Source organism: Coniophora puteana (genome assembly GCF_000271625.1).
Source record: "Coniophora puteana RWD-64-598 SS2 unplaced genomic scaffold CONPUscaffold_10, whole genome shotgun sequence".
In the NCBI taxonomy this organism is placed as follows: Eukaryota; Fungi; Basidiomycota; class Agaricomycetes; order Boletales; family Coniophoraceae; genus Coniophora; species Coniophora puteana.
Genome location: NW_006913062.1, coordinates 1,671,717 through 1,698,531, shown reverse-complemented (window position 1 = coordinate 1,698,531; position 26,815 = coordinate 1,671,717). Strand labels below are relative to the sequence as shown.

General features: G+C 55.0%; 5 protein-coding genes across 5 annotated transcripts; 4 read left to right on the top strand and 1 right to left on the bottom strand.

Annotated features, from left to right (window-relative positions):
- Positions 1-4,979: 4,979 nt before the first annotated feature.
- Positions 4,980-6,668, bottom strand: CONPUDRAFT_128344 (alpha beta-hydrolase; the record flags this gene model as incomplete). Its single annotated transcript, XM_007773458.1, has 2 exons — positions 6,486-6,668; positions 4,980-6,396 (listed from the first exon to the last, which is right to left on the bottom strand). The coding sequence occupies exon 2, from the start codon at positions 6,378-6,380 to the stop codon at positions 4,980-4,982; it is 1,401 nt and encodes a 466-aa protein (XP_007771648.1). The 5' UTR covers positions 6,381-6,396; positions 6,486-6,668.
- A 1,267-nt stretch (positions 6,669-7,935) lies between these two features.
- On the top strand, positions 7,936-10,484 carry CONPUDRAFT_156620 (L-glutamine D-fructose 6-phosphate amidotransferase; the record flags this gene model as incomplete). The annotated part of the gene is made up of 6 exons (XM_007773457.1): positions 7,936-7,977; positions 8,232-8,880; positions 8,928-9,709; positions 9,766-9,983; positions 10,037-10,408; positions 10,460-10,484. 6 exons carry the CDS (start codon positions 7,936-7,938, stop codon positions 10,482-10,484), a joined length of 2,088 nt encoding a protein of 695 aa, XP_007771647.1.
- Positions 10,485-12,476: 1,992 nt separating this feature from the next.
- CONPUDRAFT_60336 (cytochrome P450) lies at positions 12,477-13,713 on the top strand (the record flags this gene model as incomplete). Its single annotated transcript, XM_007772907.1, has 6 exons — positions 12,477-12,686; positions 12,749-12,770; positions 12,823-12,956; positions 13,087-13,297; positions 13,352-13,435; positions 13,490-13,713. The coding sequence occupies 6 exons, from the start codon at positions 12,477-12,479 to the stop codon at positions 13,711-13,713; spliced, it is 885 nt and encodes a 294-aa protein (XP_007771097.1).
- Positions 13,714-15,519: 1,806 nt separating this feature from the next.
- On the top strand, positions 15,520-17,305 carry CONPUDRAFT_83964 (uncharacterized protein). Its single transcript, XM_007773456.1, has 4 exons — positions 15,520-15,622; positions 15,673-16,132; positions 16,195-16,708; positions 16,764-17,305. Exons 1-3 carry the CDS (start codon positions 15,557-15,559, stop codon positions 16,224-16,226), a joined length of 558 nt encoding a protein of 185 aa, XP_007771646.1. The 5' UTR covers positions 15,520-15,556; the 3' UTR covers positions 16,227-16,708; positions 16,764-17,305.
- Positions 17,306-17,471: 166 nt separating this feature from the next.
- CONPUDRAFT_108623 (uncharacterized protein) lies at positions 17,472-25,991 on the top strand. The gene is made up of 11 exons (XM_007773455.1): positions 17,472-18,882; positions 19,052-19,498; positions 19,556-19,984; positions 20,052-20,162; positions 20,234-20,692; positions 20,755-20,939; positions 20,997-21,228; positions 21,294-21,575; positions 21,642-21,718; positions 21,777-23,272; positions 23,328-25,991. The coding sequence occupies exons 1-11, from the start codon at positions 17,506-17,508 to the stop codon at positions 25,862-25,864; spliced, it is 7,632 nt and encodes a 2,543-aa protein (XP_007771645.1). The 5' UTR covers positions 17,472-17,505; the 3' UTR covers positions 25,865-25,991.
- The last annotated feature ends 824 nt before the right edge of the window (positions 25,992-26,815 follow it).

Here is a 26,815-nt window from a genome sequence, read left to right as displayed (position 1 = left end):
CATTTTCTAGTCATTCACCCAAGAGCTGGTACGGTTCTGGAAGTTCCTGACCGAATTGACGTCTTCTTTCCAGCTTCAGTGCCCTATTTCGCGCTGACGGCATGGCCGACGAGGTATACAATGGAGAGAACTCAGAAAGCAGAGCCAATGAGTGTACGCGTCAAGGTGTCGTGAGCGTCCTGTTTACCATATATGGAATTCGTCGCGAACAGATCCGCCAAAGAAGCGCCCAAATCACTGCCACGGCAACGTGTCTCCGGCCCGTTTCAGGTAACTTTGCTCCCGGAATTCACGTCACCGATGACTCGGATTGGCTGCCAGTCGACGCAGGTTGACGCAGACACTCCTACGAACAGCACCACAACATATGGTTTGTTGTGCCACTGACACGAACAAGGGTGCGGATAACACAGCCGGTCCCTCTGACCTACGCGAGAGGCCGAGACCGCTGCGAGGGTCGATTCATACAGCTCGCGCACCTCGTCCGCACCTCACTCTCACCCGAAGTCGGACCATTTACTGTAGCTCTTCATCTCACACAAAGATACCAGCCCCAACCCCCCGAATTGAGTTGAGCGGAACCTTCAAGACAGCTAAGACAGCTAAGAACCACTCAGAAAGAACCACGAGCGACACACCGGGCGGCCCGGATCGAGCATTCCATTGACCCCTCACCTCCGTCGTTGTATTGGCAAGCGACGGTAGCCTGAATTTGGTGCGTGTTCCGCGTTCACAGATCTCAGCGCGCAGCGTCATTTGATTTCTTTGTCCCTTCAGCTTCGCTAGCCCGCACGACCGCAGACGACTGCCAACCAGCTACATACTCGACCGGTGACCCTTCATTTAACCCGAAACAGAACTCGGAGGACCGACAGCGCTTTTCCGGCAGCTTGGCTCGGCTAAGTGGTGAAATCATGGAGTGCGATCGTATCTTAGCTTCCTAGATGAAAGATCGAAGACGTTACCAGTACTGTAGGTGCTTGCGCTGATCATCTTCGTGAGAGGATGCGAGTTTTATCACCGTTGCCCTAAGCTTCTGTGTGTATCTGTTATTAGGCTTGTCAGCCCGTATGGCGTACGCTAAGGTACCGGCCTTTGTTCTTACCCCAGTTCCGCTCCACTTGGGAGTCTCCGTCGGAAACGCCGCTTTCTCTCTCGCTGGCTTCGTCGTGGAAAAAGAACCGTCGGGGGTTCTAATTCGTTCTCTGTCTGTTTATTTGCCGATGTATGCTGATCGTGTGCTTGAGCTCTTGCAGGCAGCGCCCCGAGAAGCGAATATGACTTCATGATGCTCATTGCACAAGCTCGGGCTTCGTTCACGAATAGAATCACAGCTGCAGCGCTGATTTAAGAGTAGAGAAATATTCCGTCTCGATCTAATATTTTTTGATCGTAGACCTCGCAGGCGCAGATGTCGTTTCGTGAACATGATGCTTTGTCCATCTACGTGGAAAACACGCTCACTGACATGCGTTGAAACATGCGTTGACATCGCGATCTCGCGCGGAAGGTTCGGGCTGCTTTCGCTATGGACTAGTTTCACCCGCCCGCGCTCAAGCCAACGCCGTACATCTTGGTCTCCAGGGTAGGTCCCGACGTCTGGGGTTTATCGCACACGCATGAGCTGATACATTCCTGATCTTCCCTACTACCCGCGCTGATGTAGATAAATCATCCCGTGTCTGAATTGTCCAGGGCTTTTGGAGTCTGTTAATGGGTTGATGTATGACAGCTCGGCGAACTCTTCCAATGATGTACAAACTTTCCATGGCCACAGCCTACGTCCCCGCCCCCGGTATGACCGAAATTCAAAACGTTCTCTCCAATATTCCTGGTTATACTCATGTCGCAGATCGTTACGGGATTATCGATTATGTACGACGCCGCACACCCCAAAACATCTCTTAGCTGCTACCAGGGCGCACTCTTCCTCGCCTGGAGAAACTCTGGGCCGAAGCGGGCCCGCATCGGTGAAAACGTGTGACATTGATACTTTGAACTGACTAGCTTTCGGCAGGCGCCATCGCACCATGTTTTCTGTGTGTCATCTTCGAAAATATGGAGTGTGAAAAGCCCCCATCGCCAAATTTCACGGTACCATTTGTTATCACCACAACATACGGCATCGTCCGGTGACCGTTCGTGGAAACTAAACACCCGTTGTACAGCGCGTCAAAGCCACAGGTATGACATGCCTGGGCCCGAGGGTGACACATCCGTGGAACCGCACACATGTCGGTGGTTCCGCCAGAACATTTATTGGCTAAAACCACCGGTCACTGCCCCACGAGCGCTTGAAATTGTTGTGAAAACCCGCTCACTGCGTGCTCTATATTTCATCTCTGTGGCGTATGATGTTCTCCAACATATGGCGTCAGTGGGGTCTTTAAGCATCATATCCAAGGCGCGACTATTCTACCCGCACCTCGAGAGCCATTTCAAGCCTGTGAAAATCCACATTTTAACTACTCGTGCGCATGCAGCACATAGCTCGTATCTACGTAGATACAAACCTTAAATACAGTAGTTAACCCACGTCTCATTAATATTAACATCGAACACACATATGTAGCAGCCCAAACGTAGGATCTGGCAGCGGAAGCGCATGCCAACCGTGGATCCAAGATACGCTGCGCCCCCCATGGCCAAAGGTTATCTCGGCTTATACGGCAGAACCTCAGTGGCTCACATTCAGATAGTATTCAGGCTCTGATGCAGATGGATGAGATCCGCCGGCACAGCTGCGAGATCCTTTCAGAACCTCATAAATCCACGGAGCGCCGAAAAACCCTAGCCCGCATCTTTGCACGCGACTGACCCGGGTGTGCTCGTGGCCCGCCACAGGCATCGCCATCACTGACTAGGACTTGCCAACGGTACGGGATCGTCGCACTTCCTTACTTATATGGTACACTAGGCTGCGACGTCCCTGGAGCGCGGCCCGAACCCTGAATGCCGTACTACGGCTTCGTAACCTGCGTTCGGAAAGAGAACGGCTATATCTGTTTCTGGGTTCAGGGATATGATTCGGATCGCTGGCGGAAGAGCGTGCAGAGGATCGACGGTGGGCCTCATTCTACGATGGTATTGAGTTTTAGGAGAAGCGGGCCGTTGTACAAAAAAGGTCGCCAGGGCCTTTGTTATGTTACGGCTGAGGCGGTGTCATCCCGAGTACAGTGCAGCATCTAGAGCATGGAATGGCGTCAACAAACATTTTCAATGTGTCCTTCTGCACAGGAAACCTGAGGCCTGAACTTTCAAACAACCAGACATTACCCGCCGAGTAAGTTTGAAGTAGTCCCTTGATATTTATTTAATATTGATGGGAGAAGTCCGAAAAGCCCGAACCAGCGCTTACCTTGCCTAGCCATTGGTCAATTTCAGTGGCGCAACGTGACTCCTTCTGCGTGCATACAAGGTGCACGAGGACCTGGTGCACGTTGCAGTTGAGGCGTCTATCTATTCAGGGGCGTGGTGATGACATGATGGAAGTCTTTCGACAATGCCGATGCGCCCACCATATGGTTGACGTAGGATATACAGTCGCGCAAGCCATCGCGAGTGGGCAGGAGATGTAATAGTACATTCTTCCAATTCTCTTCGGATTGCAACTTGGGCTCTCCGCTTGGCTCTCCGAGTCAGATGCCTCGAGTCGGAGAGGGCGATTCCTCTGGCTTGCTGTCAGTGAAGCTATCATCGATCATCGTTCAACATACTTTACACTTGCCATATTGCTGGAAAGTTAATCTCAATCTCGATGATTTTTCGGTCCGGCGTGGATCGCATCATGGATCATTACTAGGAGCAGTAACAGGCAAAGTTCGTGGCAAGAGTCGAGGGTGGGTGTACGGTAAGAAAGAACTTTTTGGAGATTGTGGTGTCATGCCAGCAGCCCCACTTCAACATCCGCAAGCTAAAAATGCGGGTCTGGGCCTAGGCGTTTGACCATCAGGCCCAGGGCTCACTCTTTTTGAGCCACAGTGTTGGTGCAGCTGTACACATCATGTCATGGCCGCGAGGCCGAGTGTGTGGAAACCAATGGTGGAAACACAGGAACGCACCGGATAGCTCCGCGACTTTGGTAATTTGGAGCGGAGAACTTGACAAACCTTAGAGCTGTCGTAAGCTTGAATAATGCAGAGGTGAAAACTTTGAGGTTTGACATGAAGCTGTCACTATGCCAAGTATCTTGATCAGGTCTAGGGGCCGCCCTTGTTCCTTGGAACTCGTCAGTTCTCGTTAGGTCCGAGAGCCGCCATTGAGCGAGCTGCAGAGAAGACACCTTCACAGCCCCTTTCCCTCGAGCACCCTCGTCAGATATGAATGTGCGAGCTTTAGAATTCTTCTCCGACATGACATCGGTTTGATTAGAAGCCCGCGAGGACGCCATATTGCACGATCACAATCTCAAAGGCGCAAACATTCCGAACCTTCTTCTCGTCCTCGATCATCTGCCATTCCAGCAAACCCAATCTCGAAGGGATCATCAACACTCCTCGACTAGGCAGTCGAGGAGATATGCATTGCGGCAACCGAGGTCGCCGCACCTACATCTATGATACATCCGCATCTACTCATCTGCCGGATGGAATCTGAACACGCCTGTCACCCTTATCGAACCACTTATACATTTGGCGCACGCGCGCCGCGGAGAGGGGTTGAATGTACGATTTCCGTAAGAGAAACAACGACGGTCTCAAAGACTTGACATACTTGGAAGGGTTTGGTGTCAAAATTACAATGTGTGGCTGAGCCCGCTCGTACCTATCCCGTGATCGATTCTACAACAATAATAAATAAATCGGGGTGGGGCACCATGAAGCAGATACCATAGCATCAGAATTAGTCTGCCAAAAGAGATAGGAATCCTGTGTATCCGTAATCGGCGCCTCTTGCGCCCACCACTTTTGTGGGCCGCAGTTGCAAGGAATGCCGGCTTCTTCCGGAAAAGCTGCTTACATGTCGCAGTCCGTGCTATTTCATGTCCACGTCGTTGGTCGTAGGTTGCTACAGAGAGCATTAGACATGAAGAAATTGTTAGTTTTCAAAGCATGACTAGGACTGCTCACCAGATTCCACCCCTGCAAGAAACGTTTGACTGTCGACACGAAATCCTCGGGCTGCTCCTGCTGCACCCAATGACCCGCTCCTTCTATCAAGACAAAGTTCTCCTCAGGGAGGCGACCATCTGGACCATACGTGCAAAGCTCCTTTGACCGGCTGTCTGCGCCTGGCGTCTGGAACACGCCCCAGTCCTTCGCGCCGCCAATAAACGCGGCCGGCATCTCAATACTGCCCTTGGCATACGCTTGCAGCCGCGACTCGAGCTCGAATGGCGGCGGACACAGTGCGCTCCTATAGCCGTTGAGTCCACCCTGGAACCCCGTGCGCTCGAACTCGCATGCATACACTGCGAGCTCCTCTGCCGTGAGCCACCGCAAATCGGGCACGACGCCCGCGGACTGGCGGACGACGTCGGGCATCGTCGCGTGCACGGGCATAACGTAATAGTGCGGGAGCTTGGCGAGGTCGTCGACGAGCGCCTGCGTGCTCGCGTGCGGGTGGTCCGCGCACGCGAGCCGGTACGGCTTATTCATCGGCCAACTCGCGGACTTAATGTAGTAGTAGCCCTTGAGGAACTCGGGGAGGCGCGGGCCGAGCGCGAGCAGGTCGTGGTTCGCGGTCGGCGTGGAGAAGTAGGCGGAGTAGTGCGTGCGCGGCTCGGGGAGGCGCGCGAGGAGGGGCTGGATGCTCTGCGTGACGCTGGCGAGTGAGCGTGGCTGGGTGGGGTCGGCGGTCGCGCGCTGGTGCGATCCCCCGCCGGGCGGGTTCGCGCCCATGAAGGGCATGCTCACGAAGATGACGGAGCGGAAGAGGCTGGGTTTGGCGAGAACGCAGTAGCCCGCGAGCATCGAGCCGAAGTCGTGCCCGACGACCGTGTGCACGCTGGAATGCCCAAGCTTCTTGACGAGGGCGGTGACATCATCCACCATGTTGAGGATGTGGAAAGGGCGAAGGCTGTCTTGGTAGGATATCCGATCCGTCTTCAGGGTTACTTGTCCCGTGACCTTGTCGGTCATTTCGCTGACGGACTTGCCATAGAATCGTTGGTCAGGGGCTACGACATGGTACCCCTCGTTTGCCAGAGGCTGCAACACCTTGCGCCATGAGTAGGCGAGCTCTGGGAAGCCGTGAAGAAGAAGTATAAGGGGATAGCGGGTGGGGTACTCGGAGGATGGTGTGCCGTCCGGGAAAGCCTCGAGGATGTGCACCCGGAGGCGGTCGGTAGGCTCAGGCGAGTCAAACCGGAGGTCCACAAGTCGCGATCGGACTTGTGGATGGAGACCAGGAAGGCCAGGACGCTCGTGGATGGTTTGCATGATGCCAGGTAGTGACCTAGAGAGGACGTGCGTGAAGATAAAGAGGAGAGGTCACAGGAAAGCTCTGCGATGGGCGAGGACGATGGGCTGACGACGGGCGCTTACCAGGATTATTCCACGTCATATCAGCTTAGTGTCACCCGCTCGACCGCACATGTCCTGCCTAAAAGTGTGCGAGAACGTTGAGCCACATGTATAAGGGGTGTCGTGGAAGAACGAGTAAGAGTTGCCCAGCTGCATCTCCTTGCCTTGTTGCGATTGGTGTTGACGGCACTTGAAGTTTTCTACTTACGAGCCGCGGTTGAGCCGCATTAATCTCCAAACCCTCCCGTCCGCTCGTCTTTCAAATTCACACGCGTAGCGTTGGTGACGTAAGTGAAAGGGGCTATCGACGCCGCGTTCCTTGGGCGTTCCAGTGCGCTTGCTTTTGTTCAACTTCTGTTCCTTATCAACGTTTGCCCTATGCTCCTAGGTGTCCTTTCTTCAACGTGCGTCAATGGCATTCACTGTTATAAGGAATGTTTGCCTTAGGCCGATCTCCCTGTCACCAGCCAAGCCAACGCTATTTACGAACAGTGTATTTCTGGTCAGTCGCCAACCAATGACATTCTGATTTATCTCCGGATCAGTGCGACAAGGACAAGTTTGGACGCAGCTATGCAATATGCCATCTTTCGAACACGTTCGTGTGACAACAGGACGCGCAGAACTCATGCAAAGGATGCCCTCGAGGCTATGGGGTGCGGAGCCAGATACAAGCCGATCTTCGAGGACGTGATGATCGGCCAGCAAAGGCCGCGTTAGAAGTAGTCTGTAAGCCATCGGCTTCAGCCGCTTCGACGCGCCCGAAGAGGGTCTTGGGGCGCGTATGTACGCCACCGCGTTGCGTGGTGTCGGAGCATACATTCATCCGTTGCGAAGACGTATTCAAAGCGATTTTTGTCCCATGGATGCACCACCCTTCCGGGCGCGACGGCCAGAGGCCTGGAGGCGAATGTATGTTTTCAGGGAGACGGACAGTCTAGGCCGACACAAGTAGAGTCCAGAAGACGTCCGCGCGATAAGCGCGTGTTCGCTTCCTTGCCGCTGACATGGAAGGACTCAGACAAATTTGACGGGCAAACGCTTCAAGGTGGTGCACAGAGAAAGCTTTTCGAGTCGTCGTCAACGGGAGACACATGCTCAAGGAGAAAAGTAGCACTGGTTGAGCACAGGACATGGGCGACAGGGACACTGGCTACGGACGTGACGGCGGGGCGCTGATGCCGTTCTGGGCCCGTATGCTCGGCTAGATCACTGCCCGTGCCTTCGGTTACTTGGAGGGTGCATTGCCACCAGGTAATAATATTTGCCCGTGTTTGGGGCACCCTGAACCCCGATTGGAGTACTTAAAGGTGTTCACTTCGGGGACGTCCTCTTCACCTTCCCTCCATTCCCACCTTGCACGCCACGATCCATTCTTATCCTAGGTATGTGTTCTTCTCATATCGCGCAGTGTCGAACACGGAGCTCAAGCAGCGCGTTTGTCCTGGTCTAGATACCACCTAACTACAATATGTGCGGCATCTTTGGTTACTGCAGCTTCTTGAAGGAGAAGGTACGTTACGTTCTTTTCCTAGTCCTGCACATTCCCCTCCCATGTCTAGTATCCACTTGTGTCTCTTCGATCGTGCGACGCTGCGTTTGTATGTGCGGACGTGAACGTGTCGTCATCTCGAACATGTCCGCGACATGTCTCCGCGCGCGTCATTATTCCTTTCCTAATTTGGCACATCCTTAATCGTTTCTCGCGTCGCCGCGTTCCAATGCCTGGTTGATCGACGGCGCTGACTCCATTGCTTGACTTCGTAGGAACGCAAGGAGATCGTTGAAATCCTCTGCAGCGGCCTCGCTCGCCAAGAGTACCGCGGGTACGACTCCTGTGGTATTGGTATCGATGGCGACAAGAAAGACGAGGTCTTTTTCTTCAAGGACGTTGGCAAGGTCGCCGGCCTCCGGAAAACCATCGCTGAATCGAAGGCGGACTTCTCGAAGACGTTCGCCTCTCAGGTCTCCATCGCTCACACCCGCTGGGCTACCCATGGCCCGCCTTCCCACATCAACTGCCATCCTATCCGCTCCGACCCCACTAACGAGTTCATCGTCGTCCACAACGGTATCGTCACCAACTCAAACGCCCTCCGCCAGGTGCTCCAGAAGCGCGGCTATAAGTTCGAGTCCGAGACCGACACTGAGGCCGTCGCGATCCTCGCCAAGTATATCTACGACTCGCAGCCCGAGAAGCGCATGTCCTTCACGTCGCTCGTCAAGGCCGTGTTGAAGGAGCTCGAGGGCTCGTTCGCGTTCGTCTTCAAGTCCATCCACTATCCGAACGAGGTCGTTACCGCTCGCCGTGGCTCTCCTCTTCTGATCGGTGTCAAGACCGACAAGAAGCTCAAGGTCGACTTCGTTGATGTCGAACTCTCTGGTGCGGATGCTGAGAGGCAGACGATTGATTCTCGTGAGTGTACTTTGCTTTGACTCGTTCCCTTGCTGACGGTCGCGTAGTTGCTCCCAAGGATCCCGCTTCTCTCCTTGCTCCTCCTACGCAGCCCAAAATGTCGCGCCGCCAGTCCCGCAACTTCATGTCCGAGGATGGCCTACCCCAGCCCATCGAGTTCTTCATCGCCTCTGATGCTGCTGCCATCGTCGAGCACACCAAGCGCGTTCTCTACCTCGAGGATGACGACATTGCTCACATTGCCGAGGGCCAGCTCCACATCCACCGCCTCCGTCGCGACGACAACGACAAGCCCGATCTCCCCTCCACCCGTAACATTGAGACGCTCGAGATCGAGATCGCCGCCATCATGAAGGGCAAGTTTGACCATTTCATGCAGAAGGAGATCTTCGAGCAGCCCGAGTCCGTCGTCAACACGATGCGTGGTCGTGTCAACTTCGAGGGCCACAAGGTCACCCTTGGTGGTCTCCGCGCCTACCTCCCCTTCATCCGTCGCTGCCGCCGTATTGTATTCTGCGCGTGCGGTACCTCCTACCACTCTGCTCTCGCTACCCGTGCTATCTTCGAGGAGCTCACCGAGATCCCCGTCGTCATTGAGCTTGCTTCCGACTTCCTTGACCGTAAGACCCCCATCTTCCGTGACGATGTCTGCGTTTTCGTCAGCCAGAGTGGCGAGACCGCCGACACCATCTTGGCACTCCGCTACTGCCTCGAGCGTGGCGCCCTTTGCGTTGGTGTCGTTAACTCCGTCGGCTCGACACTCTCTCGCGAGACCCACTGTGGTATCCACATCAACGCAGGCCCTGAGATCGGTGTTGCCTCTACGAAGGTAAGTCTACTTGGTTTCTGCCGTAGAGCTTTCGCTGATTACCTTTTCCTTGACAGGCGTACACATCCCAGTACATCGCTCTAATGTTGATGGCTCTGCAGCTGTCTGAGGACCGTATCTCGTTGTCTGAACGTCGCAACAGCATCATCCAGGGCCTGTATGAGCTGCCCAACCAGATCAAGGCTGTCCTCGACGTCGACAAGAGCCTCCGTGAGCTTGCTGGTAGTGTCCTCGCCAACCAACGCAGTCTGCTGCTCATGGGTAGAGGTTACCAGTACGTATCTAATACGTGTCATTGATGACCAGGCACTAATCATTTACTTGAAGGCATGCTACCTGTCTTGAGGGCGCCCTCAAGATCAAGGAAATCAGCTACATGCACTCTGAGGGTATCCTTGCCGGCGAGCTGAAGCATGGTCCTCTCGCGCTCATCGACGAGAACATGCCCGTTATCATCATCATGACGCAGGACTCGCTGTACCCTAAGGTGCAGTCTGCATTCGCGCAGATCACAGCCCGCAAGGCGCACCCGATCGTCATCTGCAACGAGGGCGACACCGACGTCAATGCCGAATACTTTATCCGCGTGCCCAAGACTGTCGACTGCTTACAGGGCCTGCTTAACATCATCCCTCTGCAGCTGCTGTCGTACCACCTTGCGGTCAAGAATGGTTTCGACGTTGACTTCCCTCGTAACTTGTACGTCGTCCTATGTTTGTCTTCTCTAATGTAGCACTAACTCTCTTCCAGGGCCAAGTCTGTCACGACTGAGTAAACGATGAAAACGTCTCCGTCGATGGTTGCTTTTTCACGAATGACGGTTTTGATTAGTAAACAAAAAGGACTGTATCATATACAACCTCATGGACGGTGATTGGGTACTCGAGATGGACGCTTCGGACTTTCTTCTTTCCCCTTTTCTTATAACGAGTTTTATATCTCCGCTTTTACGCCTTCTTTAATACCGTGGAATCTTTCGTTAACAAAACTCGAACATGTACCTCTAGCTGATGACAGTAAATCTGGATTGTAGTGAACCAATGTCGTTTTCTTAGGCTCTTGCAGGATGACAATAATTCGATGAAGTTCGATCTAAGGGCCTAAAGTGGCTGTCAAGTCCGGAAGCGATTTAACGTCCACACCCGGCGGCGTTCATTTGGCCGGTGTCGGCCCGAGATAATCCTCCCTCCCATCACGCATCATGAACCCGTCACCCTCTCGCAACTCCCTGGGACTGAACGTCTATTCCCAATAGCATGCACTTCCTCTCCCGTGACTCTCAACACCACAATGACCCACGCACGGACGGCAAGCAAACGAGGGAACACATTTCCAAGGTTCCTAGCATTGCATCACGGTGTCTTTGTTCCATGACAGCTTGGTGACACCAGCCTGCGCCTACGGACGTGCTGTCGGTGGGAACGTGAATTCTCTGCGTATCATATGGGCCCGACGGGCTGGCGGGCTGGGCGTCTGAAGAACGTTCGCCCCTCGGTTACTATGCCTTTCCTTCTCTTCTTTCATCTCCTCGCCTTCCTTCACTTTGCGACCTGAACGGCGCCCCATACCAGCTGCCAGCGGCACTGTAACGATTGGAATCAAGTGTGACAAGAGGGAAAGATGGGCGTGGTCGGCTCCTTGCTGCGAGATGCTTTACACTCCGACGTTGAGTCGAGGATGAAGATAGGGCGGTGGGCGGTGACTGGCGTTTTGCTATTAGTGGGCAAGGTGGTGTTGGAGAGGTGGCTGTCGCTGAGGAGGGAGTTGGCGAGCGTTCGGTGCGTTCTCCTTCGTACGTCGCATATGGGCTTGATAAGCTGACCGGATGGGGTGCAGAGGGTATCCTGGTGCGCGACTGCAATCGCTTCATTCGTTTCACTCGATCGCGCTTCTTCTTGCACCTGTGTTCCCGTGGAGAGGGCAGGTCGGGTACTATGGCGGGAAGTTCTTGTGTATGTTCACCTACTCTATGCGCATCGTATCCCTGTCCTGAAGATCGAACGTAGTGTACCAGAAGTTCAAAAGCACCGTGTTCGTCGCGGTTCGCTTCTTCAACTCGCAGAGATTCTACTGGGTCGCAGATGCGGACGCCTTTAGGACGGTCAATGGCGATCGACATACGTTCCCGAAGCCTGTGTGGGCGGTGAGTGTTTTACCCTTCTCGATGGTGGGCTGGGTACGAGAGGCTGATATGGAGAGGGGATGGTAATTTAGTACGAGCCATTGAATTTCTTTGGAAAGAACTTGATCAGCACAGAGGGGCAAGAGTGGAAGAGGCATCGGGACGTGGCTAAGCCTTCATTTAATGAGGTGAGCACCACTCCGATAGATAGCGAGGATGAGCATTCTCATGGAAAAGTGGAAACAGGCCAACGTTGCTCTGGTTTGGACAGAGACTGTCCGAGTGGTGAACGAATGGCTCGCCCAGCTCGACGGTTCATCAAATGGGCGAGACGTCGATGTCGACCTTGTCCCCACTATGATTCAGGTACGTTTACCCACAGCGAATTACTAGATTGCACGTATTTACTCGGACGATCATCACACAAAGGCAACTCTCCTTATTCTCTCCTCGGCCGGGTTTGGCCGGCGTGTCTCCTGGGATGAGGACTCTAACGCTTCTCCTCCGTCGACATGCAAACTCCCGTTCCGCACCGCAGTGCGCTACGCCGTCGAAAACGTGTATGTGTACATCCTCACGCCGGCCTGGTTCGCGCGGCTCGCGCCTATGCTGCCTATCCCGTACTTGTCGAAGCGGATCCGCGAGATGAACGATGGTTATGCAGATATGCGGAGGCATATGATGGATCTGGTAGTCAGAGCGCGACAGGAGATCGTCGAGAACGAGGGCAAGAGCGAGGTTACAGGGAAGGGGTCTGGTGGGGCTGCCATTCTGAGGAATCTTGTTGAGGCGAATTTGGCGCTGGATAGTGAGCATAGGCGGCTGACGGCCGACGAGCTCTTCTCGAATATCTTTGTAAGTCTCCAGGACACGCGTCAGTTTCAGGCATCCGAGTCATTATTGATTCATGTCCACAGTCCTTCTTGCTCGCTGGCCACGGTTTGTGATTTCGTATGTCACCGGGTGTGGGTATGCTCACGAAGCCAACCAGAAACCTCGTCGCACAGTCTGAGCTTTGCTTTTGTGCTGCTGGCTCTGTACCCAGAGAAACAACAGACGCTTCTCGAAGAGGTTTCACGACTGTGGCCAGGGAATGAGCCAGTCAGTCCACACAGCTCGGTATGTGTACTTTCTGCGTTACCGTCTTCAACTTAGTTTTGTCTGGTAGGCATTCAAAGATGACTGGAACAAACTTGTAAGTGTCAAAGTAACCCAGGAGCGCGTATGTGGTCATAATGGACTGACTTGCCATTAGGAGTATACACTAGCCTTCTTCCGAGAGACGTTGAGACTATGGCCAGCTGAGCCGCGTCTTGCCAAGGATGTGGACGCTGACACGTCTCTTCCCGGCGTTCACTTCTCGCGGAATGGCAATGAAACATCTCTAACAGAGGGACAGGCGTACACGCTCCCGGTGCCGGCTAGAAGCATCGTCATGCTTGATATATGGGCTCTACACTACAATCGTGAGTCAACCTTTATAGGGATGTTCAAAGGCATGCGCGAATAATAGTGAATAGCGTTACACTGGGGTGAGGACGTGCACGAGTTCACGCCAGAGCGGTTCCTCGATACCGATACCTATCGATGGCCACGACATGCATGTGAGCTCACTGACATCCATCTATGAGATTCTTGCTCATGTATGATACACGTAGATATGCCATTCTCGACTGGCGCGCGCGGGTGTATCGGGATGCGGTTTGCCCTCGCTGAGAGTATCTGCATGCTCGCATGTGTTGTGCGGCAGTATGAGGTTCTCGTTCCTGCCGATCTCGCCGGCAAGTCGTGGTCTGAACAGAAGGAGGTGCTGTTGCAGTGGACAACCGGTGTCACACTCACGCCGACAAATGCCAGGGTAAGGCTACGGAGGCGCGTATAAAGGCGAGCGCCTACGGAGTACGTGTACAAGATGCTTATACCGCTCTCGTTTGAGATATGCACATCAATGCATGTTCTTCTACCCCATCAGGCTCTCTAAGTAGCAGATGTTACAAGCCATACCATCTCTCCTTGGCCTCTTGATACAACCGACTCTCCTCTAGGCTGAAGCTAAATGCCACCAACGGAATAGTGAACTCTTCTCCTAATCTACCGCCGGCATGGTGGATGGGGCTATCCTTGGCGTTCCAAAACACTTCTCTTTCTTCCGGGTGGTTGATAAAGGCAAGACTGGATAAGGAGCAGCCCGACCGTGTGAGAAAGCGACCCAGAAAATCAATGTCCCTAGATGGCGGTGCAGTAAGGGCGAGGTTGGAGAGCGCAGGAAGGGATAGATTATCAAATAACGTCAGCGGTCTTTCTGAGTAGAAGTCGTCCGGAGGATTGCAGGGGGGTAAAGGGATAAGAGCGAACGTTTGCAGATTGTGTGCCGTAGTCACTTCACCCACGTCTACAGGCTCCAATGCCCAGGTTGTGATGAAGAGTTCGAGCAAGTTTGGAAAGCCGTGAAAGAGAGGTGCCACGTACTAGCTTTTCTGGAAGGAGCCTGAGTCCGCCAAGTCAAGCGTGAGGAAAGTGACGTTGTCCCATTTACGATAGTCAAAGAAGCACAATACATCGGAACTGTACGCAGCGTACACGTGAAGATGGGTTAGCCGGTCGAATTCAAAGCTGTTGAGGGTGCTAAAATCATAGAGGTCTTCAAGTTGATCGAGGCTGACGCTATCGAGAGAAACCTCTGAGAAAGGTGCGTGATACAGTTGAACTGAGACATCCACTGGAAAAGGGGAATGACATTGGTTTGTTTGTCGTACAAATACATCAAGTCCCTTGACGATGTCATAGGCGGGGTTTGGCTGCTGATACTAATCACGGACTCGGAGTAGCTCGGAGTTGTCAGTTGGCTGTCGGTACCGAGAACCCGCCGTTGTGGGGTTAACTCGAGTGAACCGCCGTGCGATGTCGCCCTCCCGATGATGTCCTATTTTATCGTTGGCAGGACATCGCTCGGGCGGCGAAACTTAGTCAAGTAAGTAAAGTTCCCTTTGTGCAGCCATTTCACATGTGTCTCTGAGCTCTTTTGAGGTGGTACAGTACTTCAATATTTACTCCGGCTTATGCAAGGCTTATGTTTGCTCCTGCTTGACAGCGGTATGAGGGTTAGGGTTAGGATGGGTTATTGTCCTTTGTCTTATGAAGGAGACGAGATATCATACGCGTTCCAACTGTTCATGTCCTCGCCCATCTGCATCAGCGTTCAACTGTGCTGTACCGGAGCGTGACATGTCTTGTGTAATACCATATGTTTGGTATGTCGATTCACTAACCCGCGATCGAGAGCGACATATTCAATGGACTTGGAACCAACAACGTTAGACTCGAGCTGGTACCGCAATTTATGTGCAGCTTCCGCCGCTTCGGGTTCCGCGCCTGCAGGCAGAGTGCGTGTATGATGAGAACCTTATTCATTTTCGTCTTGAGCGTTCACAACATGTGCATCAATATTTTCAAAGCGGTCCTGTCGAAGATCCCGAGGAAACATCCGCTTCTGGCTACCACGTGAGGCTACGCAATGTAACTCTATCTCTTTATACGACAGCGCTCCGACGCTACTCCAATAACCATGAGTCCGCATGGGGCCTGGGTTGGAAACTTGATTTCCTTTAGCACACCTGTGTCGCTTCCAACGGGATGTTGTTTGGCTATCTTAAGTAGCCCAGCGTTCTAGCTTGACAAAATTATTCATGTGTCCTTCCTTTTCCAGTGACAGCGACGGCACCGAAATGTATGTCCCTCCCGAGGACGAAGATGTCCATGCACGAGAGGGATCGTCTCGCCCAACGGTACCGGTAAAGATGGAAATCACGTCGCAGTTGGCTGCTACTGACTTTTGAGATAGGAATATGCTTATGAGCATGCTCAGCTACCGTTACCATCGGCTCGATCCTATAATCCCTGGCCTTACCAATCGCATTCGCAAGCCTACGAAGCAACACAGCATCCTACTTCTCAGGGCGAACCGGCATCCCACCCGGAGTCGTCCCTGCGCTCAACGTCTAGCGCAGTGTCATATGGACCCCCATCGCCAATATACATGCACGGCTATCGCGAAGAAACCATATCGTTGCAGAGGCGCCAACACAGGCTTCCCTTTGTCGGGACTGACGCTAACGATGTGTTTCCTGAGTCCACAGTACTCTTACAACCGACCAGCGCAGGGACCTCCCAAAGTCCTCATGTACGCTTCGACCATGCACAAATGGTGCACTCTCAAGTGCACCAGCCCCTTATCCCGGCGGAGCAACTGCTGCCGCCGCCGACGAGCGCAGCATACTATGCCCCCGCACACGCTGTGCAAGGTAATCCTGAAGCGTCTTTTAGTACAAACTTCTATGCACCTTTTCTGACGTCAAGACAACAGGATGTCCATCCCGACGCAACGATGGACCGTGAGGCTCGAGGCCTTCATCGTCGAGGAACATGGTGGCCAAGTATAGAGCCGTCGACGCTGACGATTGACCCGTATCTCGCCAATGCGCAGATACCGCCGACCGAACCCGAATCGGGACCGTATTGGCCGTCCTCCCCCGCGAGTGCGCCAGCATGGCCAGATGCGCGGTTTTCCGAGGACGACATCTTCCCGTTCGAAGAGCGCAGGCACATACCTTACAGTGACAAGGCTGTGCAATTTAGCGGGGTTGGGTGGGAGGGGGAGGCAGAAGAGGGTGAAGGTACGATTGCCATAGTAAACGCGCGCCCCAAACCCCTCGCCACACTCAGGGGCAAGGGCCGGTCAGCAGAACCTAAGGACGACAAGGGCAATGCGGGGAAAAGGAAAAGAAGGGAAAGGAAACATCAGTGCCCGAACTGCAGCAAAATGTTTGACCGCCCGAGCAGCCTCGCAGTGCACATGAACACTCACACCGGTTCTAAACGTGAGTCCTCCATTGCTCATCTCGCCCACTACGAAAGTGGTCACCCTCAACCTAGGACCAGCCAGCCCATTCTCTTCCCGGCTCCCTTATCGCTTGCTTGCGGCTGAAACTTGTCAACAGCCTTCGCATGCCCGGTCCCTGGGTGCGGAAAGCGGTTTGCCGTCCAGTCCAATGCGACGCGGCACCTCCAATCGCACGGCATAACGCTAAACACCAACACCCGCGATCAAGCGTTCGCCGTCAGCTTCGACGCGCCGGTCGTCTCGCATGATGTGCATGCGACTGCGCCCCAGCCCGCGAGCTATGAGTGGATGCGACCGCACAGCTCGATTGCAGATCTGGGTCTGCGTGCGTCAGCTCCACTGCCAGAGCCGTCGGGGGGCGCCGGCTAGCGATGTGGCGGACCCATCGGCGAGGCTTTAGGTTCCACGTCACCAGCATGAGCAGGAGGAGAGCGACGAAGGAGAGGGAGGTGAGAGGGGTTTCATGGGCGACGAATATAACGCGAGATGTCTGTGGATTTCGGCGACGTAGTTATAGACAGAGTTGATGTACTGAGCACAATGGGAGTCGGAAGAATATTAGAACGACTTTCACAGCCTTGCTCAAACATGACGCTATTCAAAAGACGCGCGGGCAGCTGAGCTGTACTTTTGACGCAGAACTCCAATGATCTCGCCGGCAGATTCCGACGCGACCTGAAGAGGACAACATTGATCGCGACATGAACTCCCTCTGAAATCGCTCTCTTTTCTCTTCCTTTCTTATGACAATGCCATATTCTTATTCGCTGCCAAATGTCTTCACGCAAAGATCTCCCTCACAAGTCCCAGCTCAAGCGCTCCACCGGCCGTATCCAGAAACGCTCCGTGTCCGACAGCCCGTCCAGCGACCACGCAAGAGCTCATTCCAAGAACTCGACACTCCAGATCTCGCTCAACGATGATCCGTTTGCGATTGACGATAGGGCGAACTCGTCTTGGACTCAGCAGCCCATTGTAGAGTCACCGTTAGCCAGCGCGTCGCCAACGCCGAGCGCGATTGCGTCTCCCTCTCTCCCCTCACCGCCCCCTCACCAACATCAGCAACGGCAGCACCAGCGACAACCACACCACGCGCCCACGCTTCCCGCATCGATCCAGAGGAAGGTGTTCTCACCCAAGGTCTTTAGGTCCGCCAAGTCTGCGTCGAGCGTAGACGAGCGGCACGCGAAGAAGCAGCAGTCGGTCGATGAAAGCAACAACGGGAGGGACAAGGATGCGTCCGGGCAGCCAACACGTACACCGTCGAAAGTACGCTGGGAGCAAATCCGCCAACACGTCATCCCCGTCTCCGGCTCTGCTGCCCCACACCAATCCACCTCCCAGTCCCCATCCGCATCCCCGTCCATCTCCTCCACCGCCCTCCCGCCCGCTCTTACACCAGGTGGCGCCGTAGCTGCAGCTCCAATCGCAGTCCCAGGTGGATCCGCTATCGCGGCCTCCGTCCTCACACCCAATTGCGCACATGCACCGATACCGAAACCCTCCTCACGCCTCGCTGCGCGCTTCGGCTTCCGCCAGGTCGTCGAGCAGGTGCGCGAGGTGAGCGTTGACGACGCGCGGCGCTTCGCGGACGAGGTCCTGCGCGTGTGCTGGAGCGCGCACGCCTCGCTCTCCGGCTCCGGGCCGGCTTCCTATGGCGTTCCCGCTGCTGTTGCAGGCGGGAGCGGCGCTGCAAGCGCGTATGGGTACGGGTACAGCTGGTCTGCGACGTCGAGCAGCGCGACGCTGCCGATGTCGATGATGCACCACACGGGCAAGTCGTCTGTGTCGCTCATATCTGGGCTCACCGGCGCCTCCTCTGGTGGCCATGCTAATGCCAATGCCAACGCGGGTGTTTACGCGGACGGAGGGATGTCATCTGCCCCTGGACCGGCGCGGAGGCCGACGCTCGCGGGGACGCTGCACGATATTTTGCTGAGGTACGCGAAGAGACATGTGACGGCGCTCCCGCATGAGCCGCTGGTGCTTGCGTCGTTGCTGGGGCCGTTTCTCATGGACGATCCGAGTGAAAGTGCAGGTGCGGGTGCGGGTGCGGGCGCAGGTGTTGGGCTGAGCCTGGACGAGGACAGATGGAGCGCCGCGGAGGCATTCGAGCTGATCGTTGAAACGTGGCGGGCTGTGACTCCCGAGGTGTGTTTTTGGTTGTTTTGTTTTGGGGTGGATATATGCGCTAACATTTCCATCCTGCTGTTCCTTCTCCACGCATATACGCACAATCATCATCATCGCCATCATCACGACCCTCCACTTTATACTCCCGCTCACGGCGCATTTTTTTTTTACACATCCCGAAACATAGCTTGAAATCAGCCGCCTGCTCTGGACGCTCCGCGCAGCCACCCGTCCCACGCGCGAACGCACGCGTCTCCTCACCGTCCTCGACTCCCTAGCGCACCCGCGCGGGGGCGAGCTCGTGCTCTCTACCCCCGAGGCGTTTCTCTCACTCGCCCAGGGTCTGCTCCTGCTTCTCATCGCGCTGCTGAGGCAGCCTGCGGCGCACTCCACCGGCGCGGGAGATGGGTTTGGCGATGGTGTCGCGCAGGCTGACGCGGTGCGCGGGCTTCTGAGGCAGCTGGCGAGCGGAGAGTGTGGGGCGCTTGAGGTGCCGGGGTGCGTGTTCAAGAGCGCGGAGGAGGGGAGGGTGGTGAGGGAGATGTTGCTGGGCGAGGCGGTTGTGCGGGTTATGGAATGCAGTAATGGCGAGGAGGGGGAGGTGAGGCGGTATGTGATGCGGTATCTTGTTGATGTGCGTATTGGTCTTTGGGATGTAGGAGGATTTGACTGATCGGGGTTACATCTGTAGGAATATTGGTGCCCGTTGCAGGATACGACAACTCTACCGCCTGTGGCACAGTCGAGCATTGCGCGCACGCTCGCCGCGTTCTCGTACGCCGCCCGGGCTCTCCTCGACTCCCCCTCTACCGTCACTTCCTCAAGCTCCACCTCCCTGCTGGCGAAAAAACTACCCGACGCCGAACGCATCTTGCACGTCCTCAACACGCGCGCCGTCCCCCTCGTGCGGCTCGCATCCGGGCCGCGCGCCGCAGACGCGCAGGGCGCGCTCGCGAAGCTCGTGTTGGCGCTCTTGTGCGCCGACTTTGACGGCGGCGGTCCTACCGAGGAAGGCGGAGGCGGGGCACAGGGGAAATTGATGGCCGTCGCAGCTGCCGACCTGCTGTCGCGCGCATATGGGGAGTGGAAGGTCGGCGTGGAGAGGGTTGTTGGGTCTCTCGTGAGTCTGCCCCACCTTTTGTTTTCGTTTACTGTGGAGAGGTTTGTTGACTCGATTTAATTAATAGCTGGCGGAAGGCGCCTGGGACGCGATCGTCAAGGTTCTGCGTGCGGTGATGCGTCTCGAGACTGCCCAGCGCGTGCAGTTTTTTGGGCCGGCGCTGCCGTTGCTTATTGATGTGCGTGTTTTATTATTTCATTCTTCTTACGGTTTTTATGATTTCTGACGTGAAACCGCGACGTTCTACAGCGCCTCGTCGCCGACCCCCCGCCGATCCCGTTCCCAGCGCTTTCCTCCGTCCTCGCCGCGCTATCGACCGCCCACCCGCAGCTACTGTTCAAGCCCCTATTCACGCTCGCGCAGACCTCGTCCGACCCCTCTCTGCCGTCGTCAGCGGCGGTGACGGCGTTCTCCGGCATGGGGCTCACCATCGCTGCGCACCACCTCTGCGGCGTGGCCGCGCTCGCACGCGTGGTGCCGCGGTTCTGGACGAGAGACCCGGACATGGTGCTCGTTGCGCTCGGCGGGTCAGAGAAGAAGGGTAAAGGGCTGTTGTGGGGACGGCCGAGGGTCGGGCAGGTGATTATTCTGCTAGAGCTGCTTGCGAGGGTGAAAGAGGTAAGAGAGGGGATTTTGAGGCGTGCGAAGGAGGAGAGTGAGAAGGAGGGAGACTGGGGGAAGGGTGTGGGGAATGGAAGTGGAGATGAGGTATGCGGTTTCAGTGGTCCTTGGCATTTCTTTGAAAGGGAGGCTGATTGGGTGTTGTGAAGGAGGAGGAGCTCAATGCGTCGATTCAGTTCTTCAGCGTGCTCGAGGCGAAGATTGGGATTATACTCGAAGCGAGGACGCGTAATGACGGCTCGGATGGTGCGTTGGAGCGGTGGCCGGCGCTCCTGCAGCTGCTGCTCGCGAGCCTGTTGACGGAGATCAGACTGTTGAATCGATCACTTAAGCGGTTCGTTGGCGGCCTTACCTTCTTTTGATTTATGCTTACGGTGTGTGTATCGGTCAGGTGTCAATGGTACACTCCTGTAACTGAGTGGGTCCAGCAAGCCAGCACCAGCGCTAGCGCTGGCAATAATGCCACTGCCGACAAAGACGTGGAAGAAGGCTCAGAGACGGTGCGCGCTGAGAGTGTGGCCAATGACGACGAGCTGTCAGAGGAGGAGTCAATCCGGACGGCGCTACAGGACTTGCAGACGCTGTATAAGACCGCGCAAGACAGCTGTCGGGCGACTCGGCAGGTATATGCCCTTCCTTTCCCTCTTTCTTGCGCCTTTCATCTCAACCAGCGTCGTAACTCTTTTAGCGTCGAAGCACGATGTACTCCTATTACCCGTCCATGCTCGCGGCTTCCAAATCCTCGGGCGATCCGAACGGTGGCGACGGCAAGGTCGCCATGAACGCACTTGTGGACGCGTTCGAGGAACGGTGCAGGCTCGTCGGGAGTCTGCAGACGAATGCACAGGCGGCGCTTCTGCGTCTACTCGTGGTTGTGTCCGCGTCGCTGACTGTTGCTGACCATGAGGCACTCGGGAGGACGCTGTGGGAGTGGGGCGTGGGGTGCGAGGATTCTGGAGTGCACATACCGGTGAATTGCTCTTGTCACCATAATGAGTGAGTGTGGAGCTAATGATGAACTTGTGATTGGCAACAGGCGGCGTTCTTGTTGATGTTGTGCATTGAGAAGGCGCCAATGATTGTTCCGGAGGTTATCAAGTATCAGCTGCTCAGGTGAGATTCCGTCCTCTAGCATACATCAAGCGTACAGAGCTAATCAAATTCTCAACAGCAACGACGTCTCCTCCAAACTTGACTCTATCCACAAAATCAACACTCTCGTTAGCCTCCGCTTCCAGCTGCTGTCGCAACCTTTCCTCCCTGACCGGCAGTGGCGCCGTCCGTTCCGGCTCGCCCGCGATCCGCTCATATTTGTGATGACGGACATCGGCTCGAGTCAGTATGTCCGTGAGGAGAACGAGGACGATAACGAGGACGGATTGCCCTTTGAGTTGCGTCGCCGCCTGTCAGAAGTGGGGTGGATGGACGACGACAAGCCGGCGGACCACAAGCGCGACTGGGTGCTGACGCCGCTAACGCTCCTTCCGTCGCATCTTGCAGATCGAGGCGCATCGTTGGCTGGGGCTGGGACGACTGGTGGTGGCCTAGTAACGAGCGGGAGTGGGACGCTGAGTGCGCCGCCGTCACCTACATCGTCGCCTGCCAAATCAAGGCCGAATAGCGATACCTCTGGAGATGTTGCGGCAGTCGCGCTCGCACGCAACGTATCTGATCCGACGAAGCGAGGCGTGAAGCGTCGTGCGGTGTTCATTCCCGCGCTGGCGGCTGTCCTCCCGCACCTCGCTGTTTTGACGCTCGACCCTGACCCAGGAGTTTCGAGCGAAGCCCGGCAAAGCATCACCGAGCTTATGCGCAACGAGCCCGGCCTGCTCTCGCGTCCCATCTTCGACCTTCTCGCAGCAGGCGACTCCGCTCAGACATTCCGCGTGCTCACTGCGCTCCTGCATGTGCGCACACATCTCCCGCATGCGATGGCACACGCGATCTTCAACCACGTCACAGGCTACCTCAAGTACCTCGCGCGTGAAGCGGACGCTGCGGCTGCGCTCGGCCCGGATGCCGGGCAGGCGCTCCGGGTGTTCGCAGCGAGCGTGGGTGTGCTCGCGCAGCTCGTGCCGCAGGTGAGCGAGCTCTCGATCCGCGAGATCCGTCGGGCCAAGGTGGACATGTTTCTCCTCCCCACGGGCGCTTTGTGGTTCGGAGCCGGGGCACCTGCGAGCGCGTTGTTTCCGCGGAGGCCGCCGTATACGGACGATCCGGCGGAGAGCGTGCAGAGCGTTGGGGCGGTGACGATGTTGCGGCTGGCACAGAACATGTTCTTCCTTGCGCTTTTGAAGAGGCATCCGCGCGATGTGGGTGTCATTCGGAAGGGCATGTCACGCTTGTCACTCCCGCCGATCGACTTTGAGGGGCCTGACCGGTACGGCGGGTTTGGCGCATATGCTCACGCTGCGAAGACGCTCGAGCTCAAAGACTTTGTGCCAAAGAGATTGGCGATACGACAAGCTATGGCGAGGAAGAGCTCGGTCGTGCATGGGATGTCAGTTGCGCTCTCGAGGAGTTACTTGTTGCTCCTGTCGCAGATTTTTAGATCGATGTCAAGACATCTGAGCGACCGAGGGGAGTTGGCGGTGTTCATCGATGGTATCAACAGGATCTTGCTTGCTCATGGGGACGATACGGGAATCGTGGTGCAGTCAATGATAGGTAATTTATGCGCGCTTCCTACGAGTATCCTGTTTCCTGACCCAGATATCTTCAGCGCTTATGATTGCTAGCACGCGGTTTCGTCGACTGTTCATCACTGGAGGTGGTTATCCGTTGTTCATGCCCGCGGTCATTAAGGTATACGCCGAACAGGAGTCGCACCCGGGTATCCGCCAGGCCATCGAATACGCTGTCAACCGGTTCTTCGCTCTTCATCAGGATGCATTCATTTTTCAGACGCTCGACGTTATGACGCATGTCAACCTCGCCTTCGGGAGTGGCGATGATTGGCTGACGAAGCATATCTTCACCCTACTCTCGTCCTTGCGTGAAGATATCACTCGTGTACCTGACATCGTCGGCATACGAGACGTGAACAAGACACAAGAGCGGGAAGCGCTGCTGGTTGCTACTGCAGAGGATAAGCCTCAGACATTCTTTGCAGCGATACGCAGGGAAAAGTCATCGGAGGGACCAACTCAAGGCCAGGCTCGGAACAAGATCATCGTAGATCTGCCAGAAGAATACGCAACGAAGATCTTGGACACGGACAACCTTGTTAGGCTACTGCTCACTGTGATCGCGCATGATCCTGCTATTCAGCGTGCCCAACAGCTACTCAGGTTCATGCGTCACACTGTATCGCCCATTTACGAGACATCCAAGACTGCGCGATCTGTCTTACGCGACGGCATTGATGCCCTTGGCACCATTCTTCTACGCGGACCAGGCAAACCAAAAACTGCAGTGGACCCTTCTGGTGGGGCGCCTGTGACCGCCGACGAGTTGGGCGATGGAGAAAGCAGTCTTACAGAAACCCTTCAGAGGAAGTCGAAGGCGCCCAGTGACTTCATGGCGATGCGTGTCGAGTACCTCTTCCTATCGGTAGAGTTTCTTCGTGCAGGTGGGCACTACAGCATTGGGACCACGCAGAAGATTCTCGACGTTGTCAAACTCCTATTGCGCGATGCGGCCCATCTCAGTCACTACGTTGCCACCTTTCTCGGAGATTTGTCCGTGTTGTCCCTGCAGTCCGCGGACCGAGCCAAGGATACAATCAACTTTCTGCGCGACCTCGCCCCGATCGTTAGCGCCTATGCGTCTGCATTGGACTTCTCCGCCGTGTACAAGGCCATAACTGATATGCCCTGGGCATCTCTCAGCCAGGAGCGAGGTATTGCGAACCTAGTCGTCACTCAAATCATCCGAGCTGCACTCAGCGCTACCGAGGACATGCCAATTTCGCTAGGAACAGACGTGGGCCGCTCACCGCTTGTTGGGCTGCTCGTTCGCTCGCTCTCATACCATGGCAACATAGTCATGGATGAGATCGTGCGCAACAAGCCTACCTTCAAGTATTTGATCTCCGTAGTGTTCCCCTTCGCAATCAGTCTTCAAACGACATCGTGGTTGATGCAACAAGAACACCATATCGAGAGCTGGCGCTTAGATAATCATCGAAAGGCGTGGGTGCAGTTGCTGACATATGTCATGACGGCTTGTCAAGGAGCGTCGGCCGCAGATGGCAGACGGACAGTAGCACCCTCTGACCAGCCTAGAGGGTCTATCAAGCGGCGACCTGGGAATCCTCGGGACACTGCGATGACCATTGCTGCCGCACTACAGGTTCTCAAGGTCGTCGTCATTCGAGGGCAGGACGATTTGGCTCGAATCTCAGGCATCTGGATTCGTGTATCGAATTTCGTCCACGCACTCATCCGAGAGGGGGATGCACGATTCGCAAGCAGCGGCTCGACTTCTGTACCCCCATCGCCCACGCACTCGCCTCGTAATAGCTTCTCCGACCATTCTCCGCCCCTTTTGCCCTTGAGACGAGGCGATAGCATCAAAGCCTCATCACCGCGCGCCGTGGATTACGTCATGTGGTCGTTCCTCGAGCTACTATGCCGCTGCCGTCACCCTATAGCGTTGCAGATGAAGCTCCTCATGCAAGAAAAGACGCTACAGCTGAACCACCAAATTCGTGCCACGCACGGAGCTGTGGTTCCTTCCGACAGTCGCCGCGCGTCTATGACCATCTTCTCGAAACCGCGGCACCGAGTAAGCAACGCCTCATTTGGACAGCTCTCTCCGCGCTCTTCCGCTTTCCCCACTTCAGCGAGCAACCTGTCTCTTCACCCTCACAATGTCCGAATGGAACGAGGTCGACTATCTGAAGCGCACTCTTATGCTTCGCTGGGCGGTGAACGCATCGTGCACCTCGGGCCAGGCCATCAACTTGCTCCGGAGCCTCTCCAACGCGCCACTAGCGTAGAAAGGAGCGCTTCCGTACTTGCGAGCGGGACCAAAGTCCGCGCGCCGCCGCTCGTGCGTGCGACGTACCGGCGGATTCGACTTGTGCAGATGCATCACGGATACACGCCACTGCTGGCATATCCGCTGGACTTGCTCGATCTCGCAACTGGAGAAGAGGAGTCACCTCGTTCGTGGGCGCTTCATGAGGCGATGGATGCGATGATCAAAGAAACAAAGGAACTTGTGATGGAGTTTGCGAATATTGGAGGGGAGGTGGATGAGGATGTGGTGGTGGTAACTAGGACTGCTAACGATTCCATTGCTTTTGACGAATAAGATGTCCCCACTTATCATGTCGGTGTTTCTGCGTTGTATCTAGTGTAAATGCTTTGCCATAATCGGTAACTTTAACTGCCACATGTAATGTATGTAGCATACTACGAACCTCGATTGCTAGCACGTGAGATAGATATGGACGGCGATTCTGTCGTCCCACAGCAATTCTATACGTATCACAGGCTTCCTGACGGTTTCTGGAAGCATTGTCGACATCGTTCAATGACATTCGGGGGAGGTGGCCAGTCGTCTTCGTCGATGATTCCCTCCTCCTCCATCTCCCGCACCTGCCGAATACACTCAAAGAATGCGATGTGATGCTGAAATTCGAGGTTTCCCCCCTTCCATGTTACTGTATAAGAGAAGACAGGGTGGAACCACTTCGAGGTAAAAACAGTAGCGAGGACGAGAGTGAGTACAGCGGGGTCGCCAATTCGCGAGTCTCCAAGACGAATAAACATTAACTTGTCGTTGTAGTAACCATCTGCTGGCATATTTTCTGGAACTTCATTAAGTTGAGACGCGTCGATGGACATGCCGATGGAATTCAAATTTGGGCAATTCTCGACAAGGCTATACAGGCCCTCGATCGTTGCGGTAGAACCACCCCATCACTAGAAAAATATTCCAATACAATTTGCCAATTTAGTTAAAATACCATGGCCGAGTAGTTTAAATAATCTTCGCATACCTGTCCGAAAATTATCCGATCCAGGCACCGAGTTTTATTTAAAATAAAGTTTGTGAAAGTATGCTGATGATTCTGTGACGGGTGACAACAGATATTTAAAATACAATCTGGTATAGCAGCCGAGTCATGAACCGGACTGGGCTGTCAAAGGTGGGTCAGAATCTGAGCCGATTGCGGATTTTTGACAGCCCAGAAAGGCTATTAGCCAATAAAAATATGAGAAAAGAAAAATCAAGCAATTTTCATTAGGCAGCAAACCA